Source organism: Rhopalosiphum padi, chromosome 4 (assembly GCF_020882245.1).
Source record: "Rhopalosiphum padi isolate XX-2018 chromosome 4, ASM2088224v1, whole genome shotgun sequence".
Lineage (NCBI taxonomy): Eukaryota > Metazoa > Arthropoda > Insecta > Hemiptera > Aphididae > Rhopalosiphum > Rhopalosiphum padi.
Window position 1 is genome coordinate 23,330,540 of NC_083600.1, and position 23,991 is coordinate 23,354,530.

A 23,991-nucleotide genomic window follows, 5' to 3' on the forward strand; every position below is an offset into this window, starting at 1 on the left:
ATTTATTAATAATCATTTAAAAATTTTGATTTATTTCTAACCACCTAAAAATTTTTGCTACAATTTATACATCATAAGTTAAATTAAAACATTTAATTTATTTCTAACAATATATAATAAGTATTTAATATGTTAGGCTTTTACTCAATGTAAAATGTATTTGATTTAGATCACTGTATCTGCATTTAATCAAGTAATTTTTTGGTGAATATATTAATTATTTTTTAACAAAGAAAGTATTAACTAGGTAGATTGAATGATCAGAGTGGAAATTATTATTTATTTCATTCATGTAGATATGTATATTTTACTGCTAATTTTTCTATAGCTATTTTTCCACCAAGTTATTATACCATTTTAGAATTGGTATACCACCCGCTAGGAATGTTTCAATACATTTATTTGAGAGGGGGGTCACACGTATCACTCAAACATATCAAAAAACTTTTTAAAAAATATGTCTATTTATAGAATTTTAAACATATCGCCTCGTTTATTTCGGTACATATTAATAAATAATAAATACAAACTATTATCTAACATTATACAATTTAATATTTATAATGTTTATTGTAAACATTTTTTCTCTAATTAGTACATTTTTTTTAGAAAACTACAGGCCTGGAGAAGGAGTATGTACCTTGTCCTCCTCAAAGCAGCCACTGCTGTTTCTCGCACAATTTGATTTTTATTTTTCAGCAAATTTGTTAAATAATATGCAAAAGGGAATAATTACAATATGTTTATAACCAAATATAAAATAAATAAAAATACATATATTTGTCAAAAAATAATAATTTATACAATAAAAAAGTTTTTGATTTAAAAATTAGCTTAATTAAATATTTATAAACATTTAATTTATAATAATATTAATTAATAAATAAATATAGGTAACATTACAATAATTATATTCACATCTCCTTGATATACTCTTAACCCTATTTTTACATATTTTTGATCATTGTAGTATAAATAATAATGGACTCTTGATTGTAAATTAAGTTAATCAAAGTTTGACATCTAGAATTTTAAGCTTTTCGTTTTATTAGGTTTCACTTAATAAAATCCAACATATAAATATGATAGAAACTAATTATAATTTTATATGACTGTCATTTTGTAATATATATAATATGATACATAATATGTATATATCTATATGTCTATACGATCAGACTTCAAAAAAATTTTCACAAATCGTTTTGCTTGGCACATTTAAAATTATATTATTTTATGAAGTTTCACCACATGGATACTTCTTTGGCTCTATCAACCACTATTGCTTGTCCCGGCGATGGTCTAAAAAAAAAATTACGATGATTAAAAATTTATAATATTATCTATGTTTATTTTTAAAATCAAGGGTGACTAATTCTCCGACTTATAAATTGTTTCTGCAATTATATTAATGTCTCGTAATAATTACAACGCCAGGGACACATTTATTTGTCGATACGATTGTCTTTATGAACATAAAGTTCATGATAATATATACAAGTAGCAGGGATAATTTACTGGGAAGGTTAAAAAGTTAATCTTTTTTTAACTTTATTGGTTTATGTTTTAATTGTAATATACTTAGATACTCACCTATCAATTTTTCTAATTAATTTGAAAAATAATCATTATTATGTTAAAATCATAATATTTTTATACGTTATTCCATTGATTATAATATATTAATTTAACTGTTATTTAATTACAACATTTATTTTATGTGATAATTGTCTAATATTATTAATATTATACAGTTAAATAACATAAGATGGTAGATATAGTGCAGGGGTCGGGAACCTTTTCGTAGGAAAGAGCCATTTTTTCAAAAATTACAAAACTATGATATCCAGGGAGCCGCACAGGTTTGAACAACCTTTTTTTTTAATTGTGGTGTATAAATTATTACTTTATTAGTACATATATTAGAATAAAGATAGTATTATTATTTCATTGAGAAAATGGTAGGCAATAAAAACATAATAATACGTCTTAAATTTAGAAAATATAGAAAAACTTTATTTATCACTATAATAACGCGGGAATAATATAATTTATATTTTACGGATCTTGATTGATAATTATCCAAAGAGCCGCAGGTTGCATGTTAAAGAGCCACATGCGGCTCCGGAGCCGCAGGTTCCCGACCTCTGATATAGTGGCACGAATGTTTAATGAAATAGCTAATTATTATTGCACAATCGTAATTTACGTTACTATATTATTATGTGATTCAAGTTGTTATTAAATAAACTTTTTTTGTAACAGAGTTAATTTGATATACTTTTTTCCACATTATCCTTAGAATTTTAAAGTTAATTATGTTGTTTATATTAAATATATCAATGTATAACTTAGCGTTATTGACAATGACTTAACTTACTCATGTTGAATTAAGCCATCAACTTTCCTCTACCTTTGGGTATTATTTTATATTAACATATATGATCACCTTATGGGTGGCAAAGACGTTTTTAATATAGACAGCCTGCTCTTGTCACGGTTGTTGAAAGCGACTGCCAAGTTGGACGTTTGGCTAGTCATAGAGTCCTGTGATATAGTCCTATTGAACTTCACCCCTTGGGCTGCGGGCCTGTTGTATGGAAACCTCCACGGGGAATTCGGTGGGGCCGGGTCTAACTCAAAACCACGGTTGTCTGTACCAGCGAGTTTCATGTGGTTGTTGACGTCGTCATCTTTCTTGGACGAAAGTCGCCTGTGAGACGAAATGGCGCATTAATCATAGTATAAATAATAAATAAAGGTTCATACGTGACGAAACCACCCAATGCGTTTACTATATTATAATATATAGATTGTAATAATATTATATAGCGTTTGACAACCTTAATATCCTGCGGCCGAGGCCCTCGGGTTCTTCCAGACTCTTGTTACCGACACGTTTCTTTCGGTGTATACTGTCCTCGATGATGATGTGCCGGTCATATGGCGTGTCGAAGTCCACTTCGAGGATGGTGGAGAATTTATGTGGGTACACGCAGTCGATGGCCACGATTATCAACCCAACGGAAATGCACAGCAGACCTGTGAAGGACGAAACGGTAACGATGTGAACGATTATAGTTACCAAATAATGTAGGTTATAAATTATTATTATTATTATTATTTTTGCACATAGTACTCATCTTACTGTCATTATAATATTATAACACATTATAATTTAATGAAGTTATTACAAATTATAAGTGGGAATCGTTTCGATATAAATTATTATAGATATCGAGGAAACTCCGTAAAATATTACATAACTCGAAAGTGCGGTAGGTGTATACAATTACACGATAATTGTTACTAGGGTTTATAATTATGCGCTTCTGTAAATATATTTATAAGTTATTTAAAAAAATATCTAGGTATAATAAGCTACAGTTTTGAATCTAAGCATAATAATTCTGTAATTAATATTTTACTTTACAATTTTTTTTATATTTTTGAAAATCTGTCATTATTGCAAATATTAAATTTTTACAAAAAATGCACAGTTCATTCAACACAATGTAATCAAAAAAATATTTACAAATTTCTGAATATGTTGTCATTATTTGTCAACTGCAACTCTTCAAGTAGGTAACAAATAAAAAATATAAATATAGGTACGTACTAACACTATTAAAAAATTAAACTTTTTTAAAATAAATTTTGTTTAATGCTTTTATTTAAATCAGTATATAATAAAATTCAATTAAATTTACAATACGAACAACAACATATCAATTATTTACAGTTATCTAAATAATTAACTTATTTTGAAAATAAAAAACAAACTGTTTGAAGGGTGAGGCCGTGAGGGGTAAGCGACTATCACATTTTAAGTCTGGGAAAAATGTAATTTCTACATAACATGTATGAATGAATGACCTAGTCGTATTTATAATTTCGTCCTTTGAATAATAATTGTAAAAATAGTTTTCCAATGATCAATTATACGTGTTTTTGATTATCATAGAGACATAGCCAGAAGCCTGAATATACACTTGAAGTTGTGTCTATATAACTTCCTTATTGGAATATGGTAGTTTCGAGACCCCTTAAATACATTTTGACCGAATTGGTTTTTAATTTACACAACAATTTTAATTCAGTATGATAATACATGCAAATATAGTATATATAGTATATATAAACTACGTATATATATGTATATACTATATAGTATATATAAACTACGTATATATATGTATATACTATATAGTTTATACGTTCAGTGCTTATAACTTTGGTCCCTTCTTTATTATATATTACATTTAATTATTAAAACATTATACACAATGATATAATAATATAACTGTATAATAAGTATACGTGAAACGATAGATGAGCACAAATTTCGCCTACAGTGATTAGGTATAGTAACAGCTGGTAGTTAAAAGAGTTAGATAAATTGCGCATGACATATTTTAATTTCTAAAATAGGTAAGTATGATAATTTGTGCTTATATCCCTTAGTATATAATTACATTTGAATTTCATCGATGTACCTAATAGTATTTTAAACACTGTTGTACATATTTTATTAATGTGAAATCCGAACGTTTATCTTTATAATCGTTTATAATCATTAATCAATTATTTTACTTGACAGATGTTGGTGAAACACCAAAGATTATATTATTACGAAAATGCAAAATTTTCAAAATAAAAAGATGAATTAGCTTAAGGTGAAATAATGTGGCTATTTAGTTTACAACGCACGTTAAGGATTTTTCAAAACGTTTGTAGAATTAACTAAAATATTACTAAAATAAAATACTAATCATCACCATGAAATTGATCATTGATGTGTGCAAAAATCACAATGACAAATTGTATGTGTCATAAAATGGTTAACATGAAAATAATCTTACTTAAAAAATTTCCAAAAGCAATTTACTATACACGGTAATGTATACCTTATAAATGTATATTGATCGCAATTTACAATTTTCTCTCTTAGTTGGGTGCAATTAACGTTTAGCAATATAAGCACTTATATATTATATAATACGAGCAGGGCAAACAAACCAGTAAATAGTGTTAGCCAGAAACACCAGCCCAGCCTGAACAGTAAAAACTTGTCGTCCTGAAAACGTATGACTAGAGGTGACGACGGAAGCATACAGTGATAGGCGACTGTTGCTCCGACCATAAAACTTCCCATGCCTATCATTGTGTACGCTCCGTACCGCGGAACGACGATCAGCAGCACGTTCATCAGAAACCACAATACAAACGCTGTCCTGTTAACATAAACATAATATATTATATATTATAATATACGAACACGTCATTCAATTTGCGCAAATCAGTCTTTAAATTTGATTTTGAGCGACACAGACGTAATTATGGGATGGAAGGGAATAGACCTTAGAAGGCTTAGCCATTTTGAACCCTGTTGATATGCATATTATTACACGTGTAAAGGAAACTTAACACTGCAGCGTTGCACCGAGGCAACGTGGCGCACAGCAATTTTCGGGAAAAATTATTAATTAATATATATGACATGGTATTTTTTTAATGCGATGACTGACCATAGTGATCCAAACGTTTGTATTGTTGGACTAAATGGTAAATTGTAACTATATAAGATATAACATATACTGCAGTGAATACACAGTACGTATCGATCAACATTAAATATATTTGTTTTGTATAAAAATTGTGACATCTAATCGAAACTAATATAATTGTGGCGAGATGTCTGGTATGTCATAATAATTTTACTTTAAAAGTTTAGAGAACTTGAATTATGTACATTTTGATTCCCATTTTACGTCTATATATTTTATACATACGATAAAATCTACCAATGCTAATAAGACCAATCATCTTTGAAAGATTCTCCAAACTATATACATATTTATATATTATTGTATACATAAGGATATATTTACCATAAAAATATGCTTCCATAGTATCCCGCAGCTCTGTATTGACCTCCCCAAGCAAACCCTTCTTGGCCTAAACTAAAGTATTCAGCGACGGTTAGTATAGGGAAAGGCATGCCTCGGTACAAGGCAGCTTGATAGCTTTCGCCCATTTCGTGAGCTCCCAACCAAGAAAAACGTTCGTTGAAGCTGATATCTTCCAATGGCATCGAAGAGTTGTCGGATGGTATTGCTGTAAGGTACAAAAAAAAACATAATTTAGTATAACAGAAAAAATAAGTATACGTCGTACGTTATACTATTGTTAAGTATTCGTTTGATACCAATCATGCGATATTATAAGTAGCTTGTCTCGTCAACAACGTGAAATATATAAAAAAAATTGATGATATCCTTCCTTACCGCACAGGGTTATGTTGATATGACCAAGTCCGACATAAGCACCGAGTTCCGCAGTAATCAGTTCTTTGGAAAGAGCTCGGTAAGCGCTCGTGATCACTGTTTCAGCCACGTGCCAACTGGAACCCAGTATCGACACTGTAACGATAATTTTTCGAAAAATATTAATTATATTCAAATGAAAATGATGTACGATCGATATAAATAAATTATATAATCTAGTTTTCCCACGGAGACCTCGAAAAAGCGAAAGCGCGTCCCAAAATTCAGTAGGTCGCAAAATCGCCGAACCGCGGTAAATGTGCTGAATATGATGGTTCCTCAACAAACCTTGTCACGGCCCTGAGGCCATCATTTAACCCAATTAGTTTATTATAATATTATTTTTCGTAAAAAAAAAAAATAATATAATTAACGATTTTACAATAGCTTTATGTTTGTTTATACTTTATATCTATTGCAGATTTTTAACAACTCGAAAAGACGATTTGGTACCCGTCATTTTATTTTTCATGATTATAATTTTCCTTCTATATGACAAACAATGCGTAACTAAAAGTAATTGTTAAAATATACTTTTGAAATTTTATAAAACAATTCGTGCATTTGTGTATCTATGTATAATATTATTTACCATGTCTTGTCGTCATCGCTGTATAAACTATATACAAACGTTTATTTTTCTATTATAAAAATAAAGAGAATCATAATATGTACAAGGTGAATTAAGGGGTGACAAAGGGACACAGTCCCAAGGTCCATTGATTAAATTTGGGATTCAATATAAATTATAATGAAGTATATAGTTAATCGCAGTATAAGACCAGTACAATCATACGTAGGTAGGTACACATTTTCAAATAAAAGAGCATAAAAATCAAAGTATACAATATATTCCTATATTATTATCTATTTATTCAAATACGGTATAAAAATAAGAAATATAATTAAAAAAGTTAAATATTTTTATTTATTTTGAACAAAATAAAATTTGAACCAAACGAACACTATAATTGCTTGTAAAAACCACAATTTATGTTAAATTGCAAGGTTAATATTAAAACCATGGAAAATACAAAATCATTGTTAAATAATTGTTAATTGTCGAAGTAATTACTTAATCAGATATCTGGTGGTCTTCTTTATAACTGTTTTTCATTTTAAGTGTAAAAATAAATGTTTGTAGAAGACAGTAAATCGATGAACAATTAATAGTCTTAAACTTGAAAATTTGAAAAGTAAATAAAAAACGTTTAAAGATTTTACGGAATTTAAGAATATTATAATTTAAAATGCCTGTAGTTTGTAATGAATACGTGGAAAATTATTTTAATTCGTTAATTTGTATAAAAAAAAAATGTGCGTCTATATAATATACATTCCTATAAATAAGTTAACCGTAAAAAGTAAAAAGTTAAAATGATAAAATTATTATGATCTGGTAGGTGGGTACTTGGTGATTGTATTCAAGTAATCATTTGATGCGGGCAAAACTATGTAAACGAAATCAGCAAGACCTATTATTACGAATATTATGATTTACGGCCTCATACGATAGATGCATTTTAAAAGTGGGTGGACAATTGTGAAAAAGATATAAATTTATTTTTTATTCTACATAGTAAACAATATACTATGAGATCATGAAGTATGATAACATATGTATAAAATATGTATATTATGATTTGTAGTAAGTAGATACATATATTATTATTATTATTTAATTAATATATTATTAACATATTATTATAAGTAACATACTAATTACTTATACAGTTATTTCGACGATAACTAAATTCAAAATATAAGTAAATCAGTGTACAAAAACGTACTAAGTTAATATACAGCTTTGGAACTTTGGTTATTTTAATGCAATGTTTTTTTGTATTTGTTGGGTATTATTTGGACATTTAAGACATCCAATATCGTCAAAGCATTATAAGTTATAACATTCCAATAACTAATATTTTTTTCACATTTAACTATTTAAAAAAAAATCTTATAGTGATTTTCTTTTATGAATTTTTTTTTATTAAAAACCTAATCCTAGTAATGACAGATGTAGTCAATTTATAACAACAAAAACACTATAGGTAAAGTTTTTTTTACATTTATCTTGTCGACTTGTCAATTGTCACGTAGGTGGATACGTATCGTAATGACAGACACTTGAATTATGTAATAATATACCTAATATTTTTTCACTTAGTTGAAAGTATAATGAACATAGTTTTCTGAAATATTATTCATTTTTTTTTTTTGGTACATATTCGGCGAAAATTGTTTGTGGTTTATCACAAGACTAGTAATTAGTAATTTTACTACTAATAAGCAATTTTTCTTTCTTTTTAACATAGTAGTATAATACTATGAATAAATAATCAATTTATATCGGTACACGAGTATATAAAAACAACTGTGTTTAGGTCACATATTTTAAAGATGTTTAACATTTGGTCCTTGGATTTAATTTCGATAAACCAGAAAATAATTAAAACAATTGTTAAAGTTGAAATTAATATTATAGCTTATAAATTAGATCAAAGCATTAGGAAAATTTAACGCTGGAAAATATATGAAAGTTAATTAGTCAAATTTCACGAAAAGAGCATATACTTTAATACTTTTACAGATAGTGGTAGATAATCACAAATCTAACCTCGAGAACTTGTAAATTATTTACTATATAATATAACTATAGAGTTTTTAACGGTTCTTACTATCCTTGAATAATGTGTATTTTTAAATTAATTTCATAAACAAACATTTATATACTTTGTTTCTTTCTTAGTAAACATATTCTTTATTCTAATTGTAAGATCTTCTCAATAAAAAAAATTGCATTCCTATTGAATAATGATCATCAAAATACATATTTCAAAACATTTAAATTTACATAAAAACGCTATAAATCAATTAATATTTTTTATACAGTTTCTTGGGTCGAAGGTTACAGTATGCATTTGTTAGTAGTTAGACGCAGTTTACATCGATATTACTGTGATTTGTGCTTAGTGTAGAATACATTTTTTAGTGGGCACTATAGGTAGGTATATACCAAACTGCAATTACATTTTATGACTATTTATTTTTTATTCAAGAATATAAAAACATTATATTGTTACCATAAAAAAAAATGTATGATTAATATACAATATGTATAATAAATTATTATAAGTTTTAAGTAATTTAGATAGATTTAATATGAATATAATAACATATGCTTATTGTATGTAGAATTCTTAATGAAAAATACAAATCAATAAATAAAATATCGTCATATGTATAATTTGATGTATCATATTCTGTTTTTAAAATTGTGGAAAATGTCAGCATTATTAGTAAAATAGTAAATAAATGTTTTAAAAAAGTAAAATAAAGTAATAAAAAGTAATTTATAAGTAATTCATAAAAGAACTGTTATTGAATCGATCATTTATTTTAAAGTGTAATGCGGATGTTATTAAGGTTTTAATACACAGCTCGGAACAAAAGTAAATCTAGAAAAATGAATCCAATAGACTATAGAGGTATATATAAATTAATAATATAATATACCTAATATTATTATTTAATTTTGCATTCAATACATTTTAAGCTTAACTAAAGCAGACATGTTTTTATATTATAACAAAATAATATTTTCATTAAGGTAACCTACTATGCTGATTAGCCGATGAAAATGTTGATGCATGTTTATGATATTATTAAAAAAAGATTAAGAATAATAAATATAGAATACAAAATATGTGTATTAATCATATTAAAAAAGAAAGTATATATTTATTATTTGAAACTATATATCTATACAATCGTGTACAATAACGAAATAAAAATGTTTACCATCACAGCGTACGTTGAAATAAAAACTATAAATAAATATATTTTGCTCGTGGAGGTCGGACAGGTAAAAAAATAGGTAGTACCTATATTATGGTTTCTAAATACATTATGATAAACGTAAAAGAAAAAATGGTATTTATAAATAGATTATGTATAAATAACTACATTTTAATATTATAATTATTGTGTATCTAATAATACTATTTATACAAGTTTATCTATGAGACTAAGTATTTTTAATAAGTTTTACAAGTTATTTTAATCACCTAAGACAACGATACATCAAGATTTCATATCTTAAAACAATTTTTTTTTAAATAACATTATAGGTAGGTATATTAATCTAATAATTTAACAATATTTATTATTTATTACTGATTTGTTATCTTCTTAATTACTTTATATTTATACTAAGTATAATAAAGGAAAATAAATGTAAAAGGAAAATAAGAACTTTAAAACGAGAAAACGATCCTGAGTTTGGTAAAAAAAAATTGAGCGATTGTAGTATAATTGTGTTGAAATTTATTCAGGTAAAAAGAGAAAAATCATTAAAAATGCGTCAATCTAGCTTTACAGATTAACCACTACTATAATAATTTTATTGAAGGGTGAATGTTTATGCATTTTTATGTTAATTTCATACTTTACTAGAAATTGCAGAGTAGGATAAAAATGCATATTGTAACCTTTATATTGTTCATACGAACATTTTTATGATGAATATGTTAGCATATTTTAAATTATTTTACATTTAAAGAATATTATTAGCGAATAATTTTTATCAACATTTATAGAAAAAAAGTTAAAAAAACTAAAAATTTCCCATACTTATAAATAGGTAACACGAAGAGCCAAAATATATTAAAAATTACACCATTTATAGAAAATGATAATATAAACATTTTATAAAGATTTCAAGTATCTATGGTTATTATCGTTTTTAAATGACAAAAAAAAAAAAAAAATTGAGAAGAAATAGTTAATAATGTAGGTACAGATGAAAATCGATTGCATACATTTTAAATTTAATAATTATGTAATAATTGATCGATATTTATAAAAATGAAATATTTAAATTGTTAATAAATAGCTCCAAAATATTCAAATGATAATATAAATACGTGTGAAAAATTCAAGTTTCTGTATTTATTATTCATTTTTTAATTATAACAATATAAAGAAATCAATTTAGTCGAAAACTGGTTTAGCCAGGTTATGTCTGTCTTTCCTTAATTTTTTGTTTGTTTTTCTGATTAAAAAAAAAAAATCTTCTAATTTTAACCTCTCTATACTAGATCCAATTTGCTATTTAAAACCAGCCTCAAAGTTGAGACGAATTTCGAAGCATTTTACTGAGTACTATCGTGCATACATATACACACCGAAAAAAAAATACACAACATTGTAAAATTAACATTTTTCTCTTTGTTCAGAATCTAAAATTAAAATTAAGTAGTATAATTGTTTTTAGTTTTAAATCAACAAAATAAGAATAAGAAGAATATAATGATGTAATTTAAAATTATTTCACTTTTAATTTAGAAAATAATAACTATTTTAAAATTATCCACCTATTTTTTATTTTGATATTTCAGTAGCAGTATAAGTGTTTTACTATATACTTAGAGAATTAGAGACCATCCTTTTAAACAATTGGATTTTTTACTAACATTTTGTAATTTGTAAACATTTTTTGAGTTACGATTAATATAATTATAATAAATATATAATAACTATACTATCTAAATATCACATTTATTTTCTATTAAATTTAAAACTGTTATTCCAAAAATATAGTTTAAAAATATAGAAGCTACTTGTTTAAATAATGATTTAAATGAGTCAATACTTTCGAAGATAAATAATCTACTTAAAAAATTACAGTAAAGAAGGGCGATTCACTGGTTGTTTTATTACCAGAAAAAAATTGTGTTGAAGTATTAAGAACCTTCTTTAAATTACATAAAAATCTAAATATTTGAAAATATTATGGTCTATAAAGTAAATACTACTTATATATATATATAAATTCCTAAAATCAAAATTATTGAATAAACGCGTTAATAAAGTTGATGACTGATGAGCAAAGCTTGAGAATCGCCTTGTATAATTATTAAATAGTTAGACTGCAGCAATCGTACCTTATAGTAGTCTACCCATGGAAATAGTTAACGTTTCAAGGAGGGCGAATGCAATATGCGTCATAACTTATGTACACAAACGCTCGCTTATCGTACTTCCTATTTTAGTGTCGACTGTCCGAGTCATATAATATGTAATATTTTCAAGTCGACTTCATTACAGGCTCTATCTTATTCAAGGCGAAACCAATAATCTACGAATAGGTACTATATTGATACGTTCAGACTTTTACATACATATTCTCAATAATCTAATATTAATCGTACAAAAATATAAACGCAAAAACCGTATAATGTCTTAATTTCGACAATTTAAATTTTAATATACTACACCATCTCTTTTTCGTAATCGTAAATCGTGTGACGTAAGTGAACGAAGCACGTTTCAAAAAAAAAAATCGCGTCAAATATATAGGTACCTTTATTCACACCGTGTGAATCACACGGCTGGCGTGTTTGCAATATATCGCTTCTATAATAATAATAATATAATCGACATTAACACAGTATTACGGTAAATCCACTTATCGTGTCTTTCGAAACAGTAATTCTATCAGTCTAACATTTACGAAGCAATTTATTAACAAGAGTTTGAGATTTTTGCCAAACTTTGAGTTACTTAGGACAGTTTTAAAATTTAATTACCTAGTAATTTTTACGGAAAACGAACGAATTGAGTATTAAATATATTATATAATAATACGACAAGTCCTCTCCAGTCTCCATAGTTTTCGTCCTTTAAAATTTAAATTAAAAATGTATAATATACATATATATTCTATAGGTATCTACGTATGTGTTGTAACTTTATAACTGTTTAATTACAACAGCTTATTCATTAACCAATCACGCTGAGTTAACAAATAGTTGAAATTATTAAAAAAAAAAAACGAAAATCAGAACCATGCCGTGCACTTTTGAGTACCTAACCATTTACAGACTTCCTAGTACGGATCAGTCGGATCAGCTTCTTGTATCAGTAGTTAAGAATACTGAATAACCCCCTAGAGTTATAGCATCATAGTGATATGTTTTGCACTTAAATAACGCACGACGTCAGTCTCGTTACCGCATTTGCAATAAGTATCCAATTAATTTCTATACGCGTAGGCGAATAAGTCGTAATAATAACTATACGCCTGCATACAAAACATAAACAATAAACACATTCATAAGACATTAAATTTGCGAGCACTGTATTTATAGTTTTGCATCCGATTGTCTTATGCCACTATCTGTAAACAATACAGGATGATTCACCTAGCATGCTCACCCCCTTTTCTCTTTGAGAAAGAATGTATTTAAATATTCTAAATTCTAATTTTAGAATTTTTAAGTGACAGACAGGCAAAGTAAACAAATTCAATATTATATAATATATTTTTTATATCTTATAAAAAAAAACATTTTTAAACTCAGAAACTACTCGTTCGAACTTTGATTTAAAAAAATCATCTTATAATATTGTATAGTAAGTAAAAAAGTTTATTTCTCATTTGAATAATATAAAAAAATATAAATAATTTAAAATATGATCCTCAATAGTATACTCAACATTTCCAAAAATCAGAATTATTTGAATAAATTAATTATGAAATAATATAGGGATGAGAGTGAGTGTGCTTTGTTGTGAATTATCTTGTACACACGCGAATACATAAATACTATTATATAATATTACCGTGTAATATAACACTCGGCTATCGCGACATTGCGCATTGTACCAAAAAAGGTAAGACCGTTAAAACGTTTTTTTTTTTTAATGAAATGAAATGTCGTAAATATTCTTATGCGACGGCCAAACAAATCCGTCTATGGGCTCGCGGTGATTACAGTTCTACGGCGATGTATCTACCAGATGTAAACGATTTACGAAACATCGGTGGCAGATGTCATCGACACGGCGGTAGGTACTTATAGTACTTATACATTGTAACAACTTATATACTATGCATAATGTAACTCTACAGGTGCCCTGCTACTGTCAGCTACGGCTGAATTATTTTCCTAATAATATAATATATATATGATTACAATAATATATAGCGGCGTCCACGCGAGAACGAAAAATAAAACTTTAAGAACCTGAACGATAATTTTATATATTATTATATACGCTACACTTATATGTATTATTAATGTATATATTCGCAATAATATATTATGTGTGGTATGCGTGTGCAACCGCGGCGCAAATGAGGCCAACAGTATATAATGCGCATGTAATAATAATAATAATAATGTTTTTCCGTCGTCGCAGCGGTCACGGTTGGATGAGTCGGTATACGGCGGTAAAATAAAAATAAAAAGCGCAAAAACACGACAGACTCGTATAGTATAGGTACTGCCTACTATACACTATCATGTGAGAGTAATATTTCTCATTCGCTTTTATATATTATTATTATTATTATATACGCGTAAATCGCGAATCGACCTATTAGGCCCGCGTGATATCGCGTAATACGCGCTTATTATTATATTTCGCTTAAAGGCGAATGTTTCGATTATCGTTATTGTAATAGTACATAATAATACAAAATCACCGGCTGTTCGCGGGAGTGTGAAAGCGAAGAGATCATAAAACAAAAGGACCGAAAACGCGATCGACGTTCCGCTGCAGCATCGCGTGATGTCGTCTCAGTCAATCGCTCGGTGGCGTTGACAATATTATTATTATTATTATTACTTTATTTTATTTACGCATATTATATATGTATATGCATATTATGATGTATTGTTGCGAAAAAAAAGCCGCCAACATAATAACGATTTCGAGACGTATAATATAAAAGCGCGTGTGACGAAACTCTCGGCGGCTCTCTCGGCCCGGACAATTGCGATGACCCTCCGGGACGCGTTTATAATAATCGTCATGACGCGCGCGAAGTCTTACGTGCTCGTATACACTGTTCGCGTGTTATTGCCTATATATATTACTACACACACGGTCGAAAGTGAAACGGTTCTCGCGACGAATAATATAATATAATGTGAAAATGACTATTGCGATCGGTTTGTTAGCGACAACTGTAGACGAGAATAGCTATAACATTAAAATATTGTGGTACGTTGTGTCTACATAAAAGCCTATACTTATAAGTTATAAGCCCTAGATCGGCGGTAGATCCAAAAAGGGAGGAACATTAGACAATACATAACATATAAATACTATAATATACGAAACAAATAGGTTCTATAGTAGGTATAGTCTGTGATTTTAAAATTATTTTACTAAAGAAAATTAACCGTAGAATAATTACATTAAAGACTATTAAACAGTTATTATTAGTGTACAGTGTACACGAATGATAGGTAGAACAGCAGTTTAGAACTAAAATATTTCACTTAATTTAAAAATTTTAAATATTAAAATGAAAATTTTCTCCTATATATTGTCGAAATCTTTATATTGCAGGAATGCCCTTTGAATTCAAAAGCCCCTCATAAGTTGTAATTTATTTTCCCTAGAGCTCCGCAAAAATTAGCATCGTTCCTTATTGTCAAAAAAAAAATTGATTTTGAGTCTTGTAAAGTTTCTCTCTATTCCGAAAAAATGTAAAACATATAAAAAAAATCACAAAATATGTGGAAATAATTTAAACATGTCATTAAAATGTAAAATATGTTTTAAAAGCTTACAGTCTATGTAATATGTAAACATATTAAATATACAAAACCATTTTCAAAATGTGTATATTTTGAATTAAACTAGCTCTTTGTTAACCCAAAAGAGTATAATAATATTTATAAGCTCATTGAACATCTACTCAATATAATAGCTGATAAATGATTCTAAATAATACTATGTAGGTATGTAGCCTGCAGTCACGATTTATATTATTTTATACGCTTATAGTATGGGAAAACGCATCGAAGCGCACAACTTGACAACATGACTCACTCGCCTTCATTTTTCTTTTTAATAATGAATTCATTTAAATTCTGATTTTCAAAGCTGTTAAGTATACCATAATTTAAAATATTTAATTTTTAAATTAGTATAAAATATTCCATGGGGAAAATTTTATTTTAACTATATAAAATATCGTTTTTATTGTAAATTATTAGACTTTTTTTTTTAATTTTGGTAACTAAAAATCAAAATTCAAATAAATACTTTCTGAGTTTTAAGAAATTTAATAATTTAATATAATAATACCTAATAGGTTTTGAAGAAGTGTGGGGGCCAATGATAATTTGAAAATTATAGAGCAATTAATATATTACCATATTTTGTAATTCGTAAAAATGTCAGAGTATAATAAGTACTAAATTACACCATGTATTTTATACATCATGTAAAATCATTATAATAATTAATAAAACATAAGAATTATTATCCTTAGCATAAAAACTATTAAAAATACAAAATACTACTAGTTCAAATTTAAATTTAAAGATATCGACATTTAAAAAAATCTTTTTATTTACAATTTACAGTAAAAAAAAGAGCCATTCTTATTTGAAAACATTTAAATTAGCGTTACTAACTATATAATATATAGGATAATTTTCAAATAGCATAAAAAATTCCAAGTATTTTGGAATTATTTAGTGGTTTTCAATCGTGTACCTACTATTGCTTAAAAATTCCAAAAATTTGAATAAACGCATTATTGAAAAATAAAAGAATGAAGGTAGATCAATCCATACTTGGTAAATCATCTTGTATACAAATGAAACGCAGATTTAAACACATAATATAAGTACCTATACACAGCGCGTACAGAGGTATATACATATAAAACATTCGCGCTGCAAAATATATAATATATTATGCAGTATACGCGTGTGCTATTATGATGATGTATTATAATAATAGCATCTTGATCCGTTCTGGTACATAAATTACTTTGATAGTTAAGTGTCAGTTATGTAAGATGATAGGTAGATACTATAGGTACCTAGGGTACAACTCATAATTTGCGGTAGTCTTAATTTTAATGCTGACACTTGCGAAACGCGTTTAAACGCAGAATAATGTTGTTATTATTTATGATCGTTTTGATTTGAACATAATATTTCAGGTTGAAGGTGGGATATATTTTTATTGCGGCGTTTAATACTATTACCGTGTTCCGGTCATATGTTCACCGTTCGCGATGACTGTATTATTATGTATATAATATACATATCACATATTTTCGCTCCGATAAATTTACGTATAATATTATACGATAGATGTTATGCGTGTGTACAACACTTGTTGTGTACTTTATGCGATATTATCACATATATAATATATTATATATTATGCTTCGTCGTGTACACTGTACCTATCTATCCCTACATATTACATATAGAGGAAACCGAAATTGAAATAGAGAAACATACAAAGTGTAAACACGATATTTTCGATCCGGTCAGCAGTTCTAAGGTCACTCGAACGTATTAAATACAATTTTCGCAATGACTTTTCACTTGGATTTCTTCGACTGCATGTGTGGGTATAAAAATAACAAACACACTTGTACCGTGCAGTGTACACGCATTATACACATATATTATTATGTGTTATATATTTATATTATAATATACACGCGTTTAATTAATTTCATTATTTTTCTGAATAACTAACGATACAATTATTTTCGATCCTTGAGACTAATGCACAAATATATCCTTGAAGATTGACGGGAAAAACAATATTGTTTCTTTTGCTATTGTTCGCGATAATCAGCACAGATACACATACACATACATATATTAAGTAGTTTCATAAGCGTAATTACATGCAATTGCCAGTGAAAATATTTTATATTTGCGTTACATAAAGTCAGAACGCGACAAACAAAAATGCGCTCGGTTTTTTCTCCGATTTTCTGCCACTGCAAAATAGTGACAAAGTCGAGTTCTACAGAATAATAATTGCAAAATATGTTAATGTATATACTCTAACACAATACGTGGTTGTATAGTAATGACCATATAGTGGGTATATAAATATATAATTATAATAAATATAAACGTCAATCATGAAACGATTTACGTACCTGCTTATATACGTTAATAATTGTGTATATATAGTTCCCAAGCCGAGTTATAGGCGGGAATAATTATATATTGGTTTTAAAACGAGGCGTGTGTTCATTTTTTGGAAAATACTTGTTTGGCCAGTAAAAAGCTCTGTCGTTATGCGCAACGCCTTAATAGATTTAAAACATACAGATTACTCTAACTCGTGAAATTCATTATAAATTAATTTAAATTAGACACTAGTATTTGAAAAAATTAAGAAACGGTGATGTCAAAATGTAGGACACCCACGGCAATTTTTATCGAGTCTATACTATTTTTTGCGGATAAAGGTATAAGGAGCTTTCGATGCTTCGATTGACTTTACAAACACGTTAATAATTGTGAATAAATACGTTTAAAAAAAAAAAAATGTGCACACCCTCTAAACGAGTACTTATGGCTGTAATGCTGAACTTAGCATTTGACAGTTTTGTTCTTCTATAAAAAATAACCTACACATTTATTAAACGAATACAACCAGAATGACGATACGAAATAAATAATTAATAGATTTTATATAATGATAACATTTGAGAAATGAAAAATTAAAGTGATATATTATAATATTATCCAAACTATATTGGTACACAAATCAACTAAAGAAATCTATACATACACTTATAATAACTAAAGAAATCTATACATACACTTATAATATTATATAATATATAAATCGTATATTTGTATTACAGACATTTTGGATTGAATGATTGACAACAATGTTTAATATATACCTATATTCTGATTAGTGTAATTTCAGATAATGCCCTATATAACCATGATATTACATGATAAATGATAATTATATTATTCGTTATAAATACTAGTTATAATAATTAATAATATATGTAATATGTTACATAATAATATAATATGGAATATCTTGTTAATTTACTATAATGATACTAATGACAGAAAAAAATTGATTAAATATTTAACAAATAATTTAAAAATGCCTGTTTTTTATGTACATGTTATATATAGGTACGTAAGCGTTATAATTACTGGACTTTTCTAACCTTTGAATATTTTTTATACCAAGTTTGTTATCTGCATGTTGTCTATGATATTGTAATTGTAATATTATTATATTACAACACTAAATAAAGAACATATTTAAAAATGTACAACAATATAACAATTTACCTACCCAATATAATATAATTAATAAGAATTTAAATTTAAAAAATCTATTCAGGAGTTCAGGACATTATAGCCATTTAAGTAAATTCACTGTAACATTACACTAAATTTTATGTACTTTGCATAAAAGTACGCTTAGACAAAAACACCTTTTCAGTTTTAATATATTGATTTCATTTAAGTCCTTCGAACACAATTATATAATGTTCGCGATTTTTCGTCAGTCTTGAAGGTAATATAAATTATATTAATAAATCTTTTATTGCGATTTTCAAATACAGATTATTGAATATTTTTTCTCAATAAGATATGACCCGTTTCTTTTACTTTAGTTAGTTTAGTATATTTGTGAAGGACAAATCAGACAAAATGACAGAAGAAAATATAATTTGACAAATGAATGGGACAAAATTAATAGCGCTAGGCCAAATGACTAATGAACCAAACCAAAATCCACTTGTTATGAATAGTAAATGCATAACCAGAATAATCATTTTTATTTCATTTATTTTTTGTAAAAATTAGTGAAAACGTCACTTTGAAGCAGAAATAATGACCAAAGGTCGATCAAGTGTTCTACGACAATCGTATATTTTTCCATAACTCTAAACAATATTAATTCCCTGTGATGATAAAATTGTAATGATTGTTCAGGAAAAGCTCCAACAAAATATTTGTTGTACTTTTAAGAGTCCGCATATTAATATGATATGCTTTATCTGAATATAAACGAATAAGTAAGATATAAACGCTATATTTTGTGCAATCGACAATCGAGAAGGTCGGTGGTAGATATGCATATTGTATAATATGTTTATGTGATTCAACGATTGCGCATTTTGGGCAAGGTCGACTAATGGTTTTGGCGCAGTAAAGGAATGCGTTATTAGTAATATTATATGTATGTTACATTAGTATACACATGTTGTTTAACGCTGAATAGGAAGTACAAATAAGATCGGTCTAATATCCGGACTGTCAAGGTGGTCGAACTGAGATTTCCTTGACTTTTAGTAACGATAATTGTGGTTAATTCCGGATGAATGATCATATTATTATATACATACACACACACACACACACACACATAAATAGGTATACGCTTAATGCAGACACGATACGATGCCCGAAGATATATATTGTTTGGCTATAATGATTAAACATATATACACACATTTCTTCTGCCATAACCGTATAAAAAATGGTCGTATCGATAAAATGTCTAAATTTCTAAGCGTTACATCTATGTATTAACATTATGAAAACCCTAGCTGCATTCAAAATGGGTTATATTTATATACATTGATAATAAAGAAATGATAGAAAATACATTTATAATAAAATGACAAATACTCATAAAGCGTAATTTTCCCAAAATTTGGGTGTATGCGCTCCCATCGATGCCATTACTGTTATTTTGTTATAGTATATTTTAGGTAATAATTCCGACTTATCGCTATCTATTAAAAGTATATATCAATTAAATGATAACAACTAACAATATTAAAACATATAATTGATAAAATAAAAATTGGTCATAAATCGTATTGCATTATAAATTATAACATAATAGTTAGGGCAGTAAAGTTATTGCTTTTACATATTTTTTTGGGTGCTTTTTACATTCATTGCTTAAACGTGTTTTTTTAAACTGTTTATCTGTTAATGCCATTAATCTGGATTTAACGATAGTTTTTCGTCGATGGGCAACGTAAAACAAACATACTTATATAAAGGCTCGTTTCCGTATTTTACTGTTTAAAAAATAAGAAGCTCCAATTAACCTCCCTACTCCCGAACCTATAATAATTAGATGGAGACTATGAATTCAGCGTCCTACTATTGCTAAACAATTTTAAAAGTAAGAAAAGTTATACAGCTATTAAGCTCAATTGATACTGTTAATACTTTAAAAAGCTGAATAAATAATAATATCACATAAGTAATTCAATGGAAACTGATTTAGTATACATTCATTTAAATTATGACTACATACCAGTAGAAATTACAAAGCTCAAAACCCAATATGTTCTTTAAGATAGTTGATGCATTATTTGAATTTAAAAATTAAAGGGGAGAGTAGTTAATAGTATATATAATAATATAATCTTTAATTAGGTAAGAAACCTTTGGGTGATTATATTCACCCAAAATTAAAACGTTTCACATATTATTATAAAACCTCTTTCGATTCTTCTTTATTACGCCATAATGTTTCATTCTATATTTCTATATTGGTATATGTCTGTTTATTTAAATCTGATACCAGTGCTACCTACAATTTATTTAAAATATACGAACGGTAGAATAGCAATAATTATTGGCTATACATTTCTATTTATACATTATGTAAATTAATTAATAATGTCTTTTTTTACGATTATACATTACAAAAACTTTATAAAACCAATTTGCTGAAATAAGATATAACCTATATAGATTTAAAATAAAAAAAAACTATAACTAGGTATGCAAAATCAACATCGGTTGCGGTATACCTACATAATTAATGCGATATTTTTTTTTTGTAAACGCCTAAGGAAATCTGCAGTAAACGCAACAAGGCTGAATGATCGTGTTTCATGGTCAAGATCCGTGAATTGCAACTGATGTGTAAAGACTATACACTTAAGTATGTCCATAGTTGCTAACTTATTTGTCTAGTCATGAGTGACTGTTATTATTATAATATATACATATATACTCAATCGAATATATAAACTAGCACGATTACCGAAGTTCGTGTACCCCGAAATCTGATAATTGGATTCTTGCACCTACAAACGTTATACTGTTTTATACTCTTGTTTAAATTTACTCGTATTAAAGTTAAATATGCCCGATATTTTAACGATTCAACGCAAAGTATATAAATCTATTTATCTATAGTCGTTATTATAGAAGTTAAATTGTACATGAACGACGATAATTCTACCACGATGTTGTCGATATGAATCGCCACACTGGCTCGTTTTGATTTTTATAATCAATTTTTAATATTGTTATATAGTAAATCACTACATAATTATGACGGATAGAATAACTTTCGGTTTTCAAAAACAACAAATAGTAACTAATACTTAAGAATATACCGATGATTTTATATACTAAAATATTAATTAATCACAACATTGTCAAAACTTAAAACTTACACAATATGACGTTTCCGACGAACAGACTCAAGGTGACAGTTGTGAAGGTGGTGAACCTCTGAAAAAAAAATTCATTACCATCTACCTGGTATAGGTGTGTAAGAGTAGGTATTTATTTGACAAGGTTTAAACTTTCATTCCGGAAGAAATAGACGTGACTGTCGAAGCATATATTACATTAAATACGTAGTGTTCCACTGTATTTACGTGTTTACAGTGTTCCCCCGCAAATAAATGTAATTCATTTAACATTTTTGTAAATCTGGTTTTTGCATATTATTATTACTTTATTGTTGTAATTTTTAAGAGTATGATATTTAAACAAAAATATTATTTTAATTTCCGCTTAATTTTCCTAAAGATATTATGCATTTTCAAATTGAAAAAAATTGACACAATGAGAAGCACAAGTAAAACTACAATAATTATTTGAGTAAAAAAATTTGTGATTTGAATATGAAATTTAAGAACCTTGTTTTATTACCTTAATAAATAGTTAAAGTGTGCATAGAGATATGAATTACTTACTTCTTTACGAACTCCGGGGAAGATGATAAGAAACGCTGTGAAAATCGTACCGAAAATCAGACAGGTCGTAATCATTTGTACATCACCTGTGACCGGTGTACGGTTGCTATAACCGTAAAACATTGGTCCTCCGTCACTCCTGAGCCACTTCATTCTGTAACACAAAACAATTTCAAAGTTAAGATCAAAATGTTCGTAAATTTATAGTTATAATATAGCTCCCGTTAATTAGCTTATCTCGTCAAATGAATTCGTTCGTAGAATTAGCACTGAATAAATGACAACATGTGGATATTACTAGCACACATTATTATATAGAATAAAAATTCAATAAACGAAGAAGTTCATCTTGTTTTTGTGTATGCCAACGTATTTTCATACTTAATTGACTACAACAATATTTTAATGTAAGTACCTATTTAAAAATTATTTATTTACACAATATTTTCCCAAAAATAAAAAATGTTCTCATTAGTAGGTAAATGTTCTATTGTAATTAATTTTTTAACACTTAATATCTATATAGCTTTATAGTATATACGTTACAATAAAACAATAAATTACAACCTTGCGGGTATTCATATTATAAATCACACGCTCATGACTGTAGTATTAAATATTGACTATTATTATCGAAATTAAAATATCGTTGCATATATAACGATTTATAGAATCTATAAGTCCAATTATATTTTTTATTCTGACCCTAATCTGACCTAACCTATGTAGGGACGTAGTCCTTTTAAGAATGTATTATTAATCACTAAACACTTTATTATGTATACATAATAACTTGATGACAGCTCTGTTATATTATGTATTGTATCCATATAGATCCGCGCGAAAGGTATATATATATTATAAAAACAGTAAGAT

The 23,991-nt window shown here is 27.3% G+C and overlaps 1 protein-coding gene across 4 annotated transcripts in view; it reads right to left on the reverse strand.

The window, feature by feature from the left end:
- Positions 1-464: 464 nt before the first annotated feature.
- Positions 465-23,991, reverse strand: part of LOC132929842 (dual oxidase maturation factor 1) — a 60,120-nt gene continuing 36,593 nt past the window's right edge. For 3 of the 4 annotated variants that reach the window (XM_060995445.1, XM_060995446.1, XM_060995444.1), the window contains exons 2-9: positions 23,116-23,269; positions 22,588-22,645; positions 6,288-6,422; positions 5,892-6,117; positions 5,020-5,234; positions 2,844-3,042; positions 2,450-2,713; positions 465-1,302 (exon numbers count right to left, since the gene is read on the reverse strand). In XM_060995445.1, the coding sequence (XP_060851428.1) occupies positions 1,245-1,302; positions 2,450-2,713; positions 2,844-3,042; positions 5,020-5,234; positions 5,892-6,117; positions 6,288-6,422; positions 22,588-22,645; positions 23,116-23,268 (1,308 nt within the window). In that variant the 5' untranslated portion in view covers position 23,269 and the 3' untranslated portion in view covers positions 465-1,244. Of the gene's footprint in view, positions 1,303-2,380; positions 2,714-2,843; positions 3,043-5,019; positions 5,235-5,891; positions 6,118-6,287; positions 6,423-22,587; positions 22,646-23,115; positions 23,270-23,991 lie in introns of all 4 variants that reach the window. The other variant, XR_009662164.1, reaches the window with a different exon arrangement.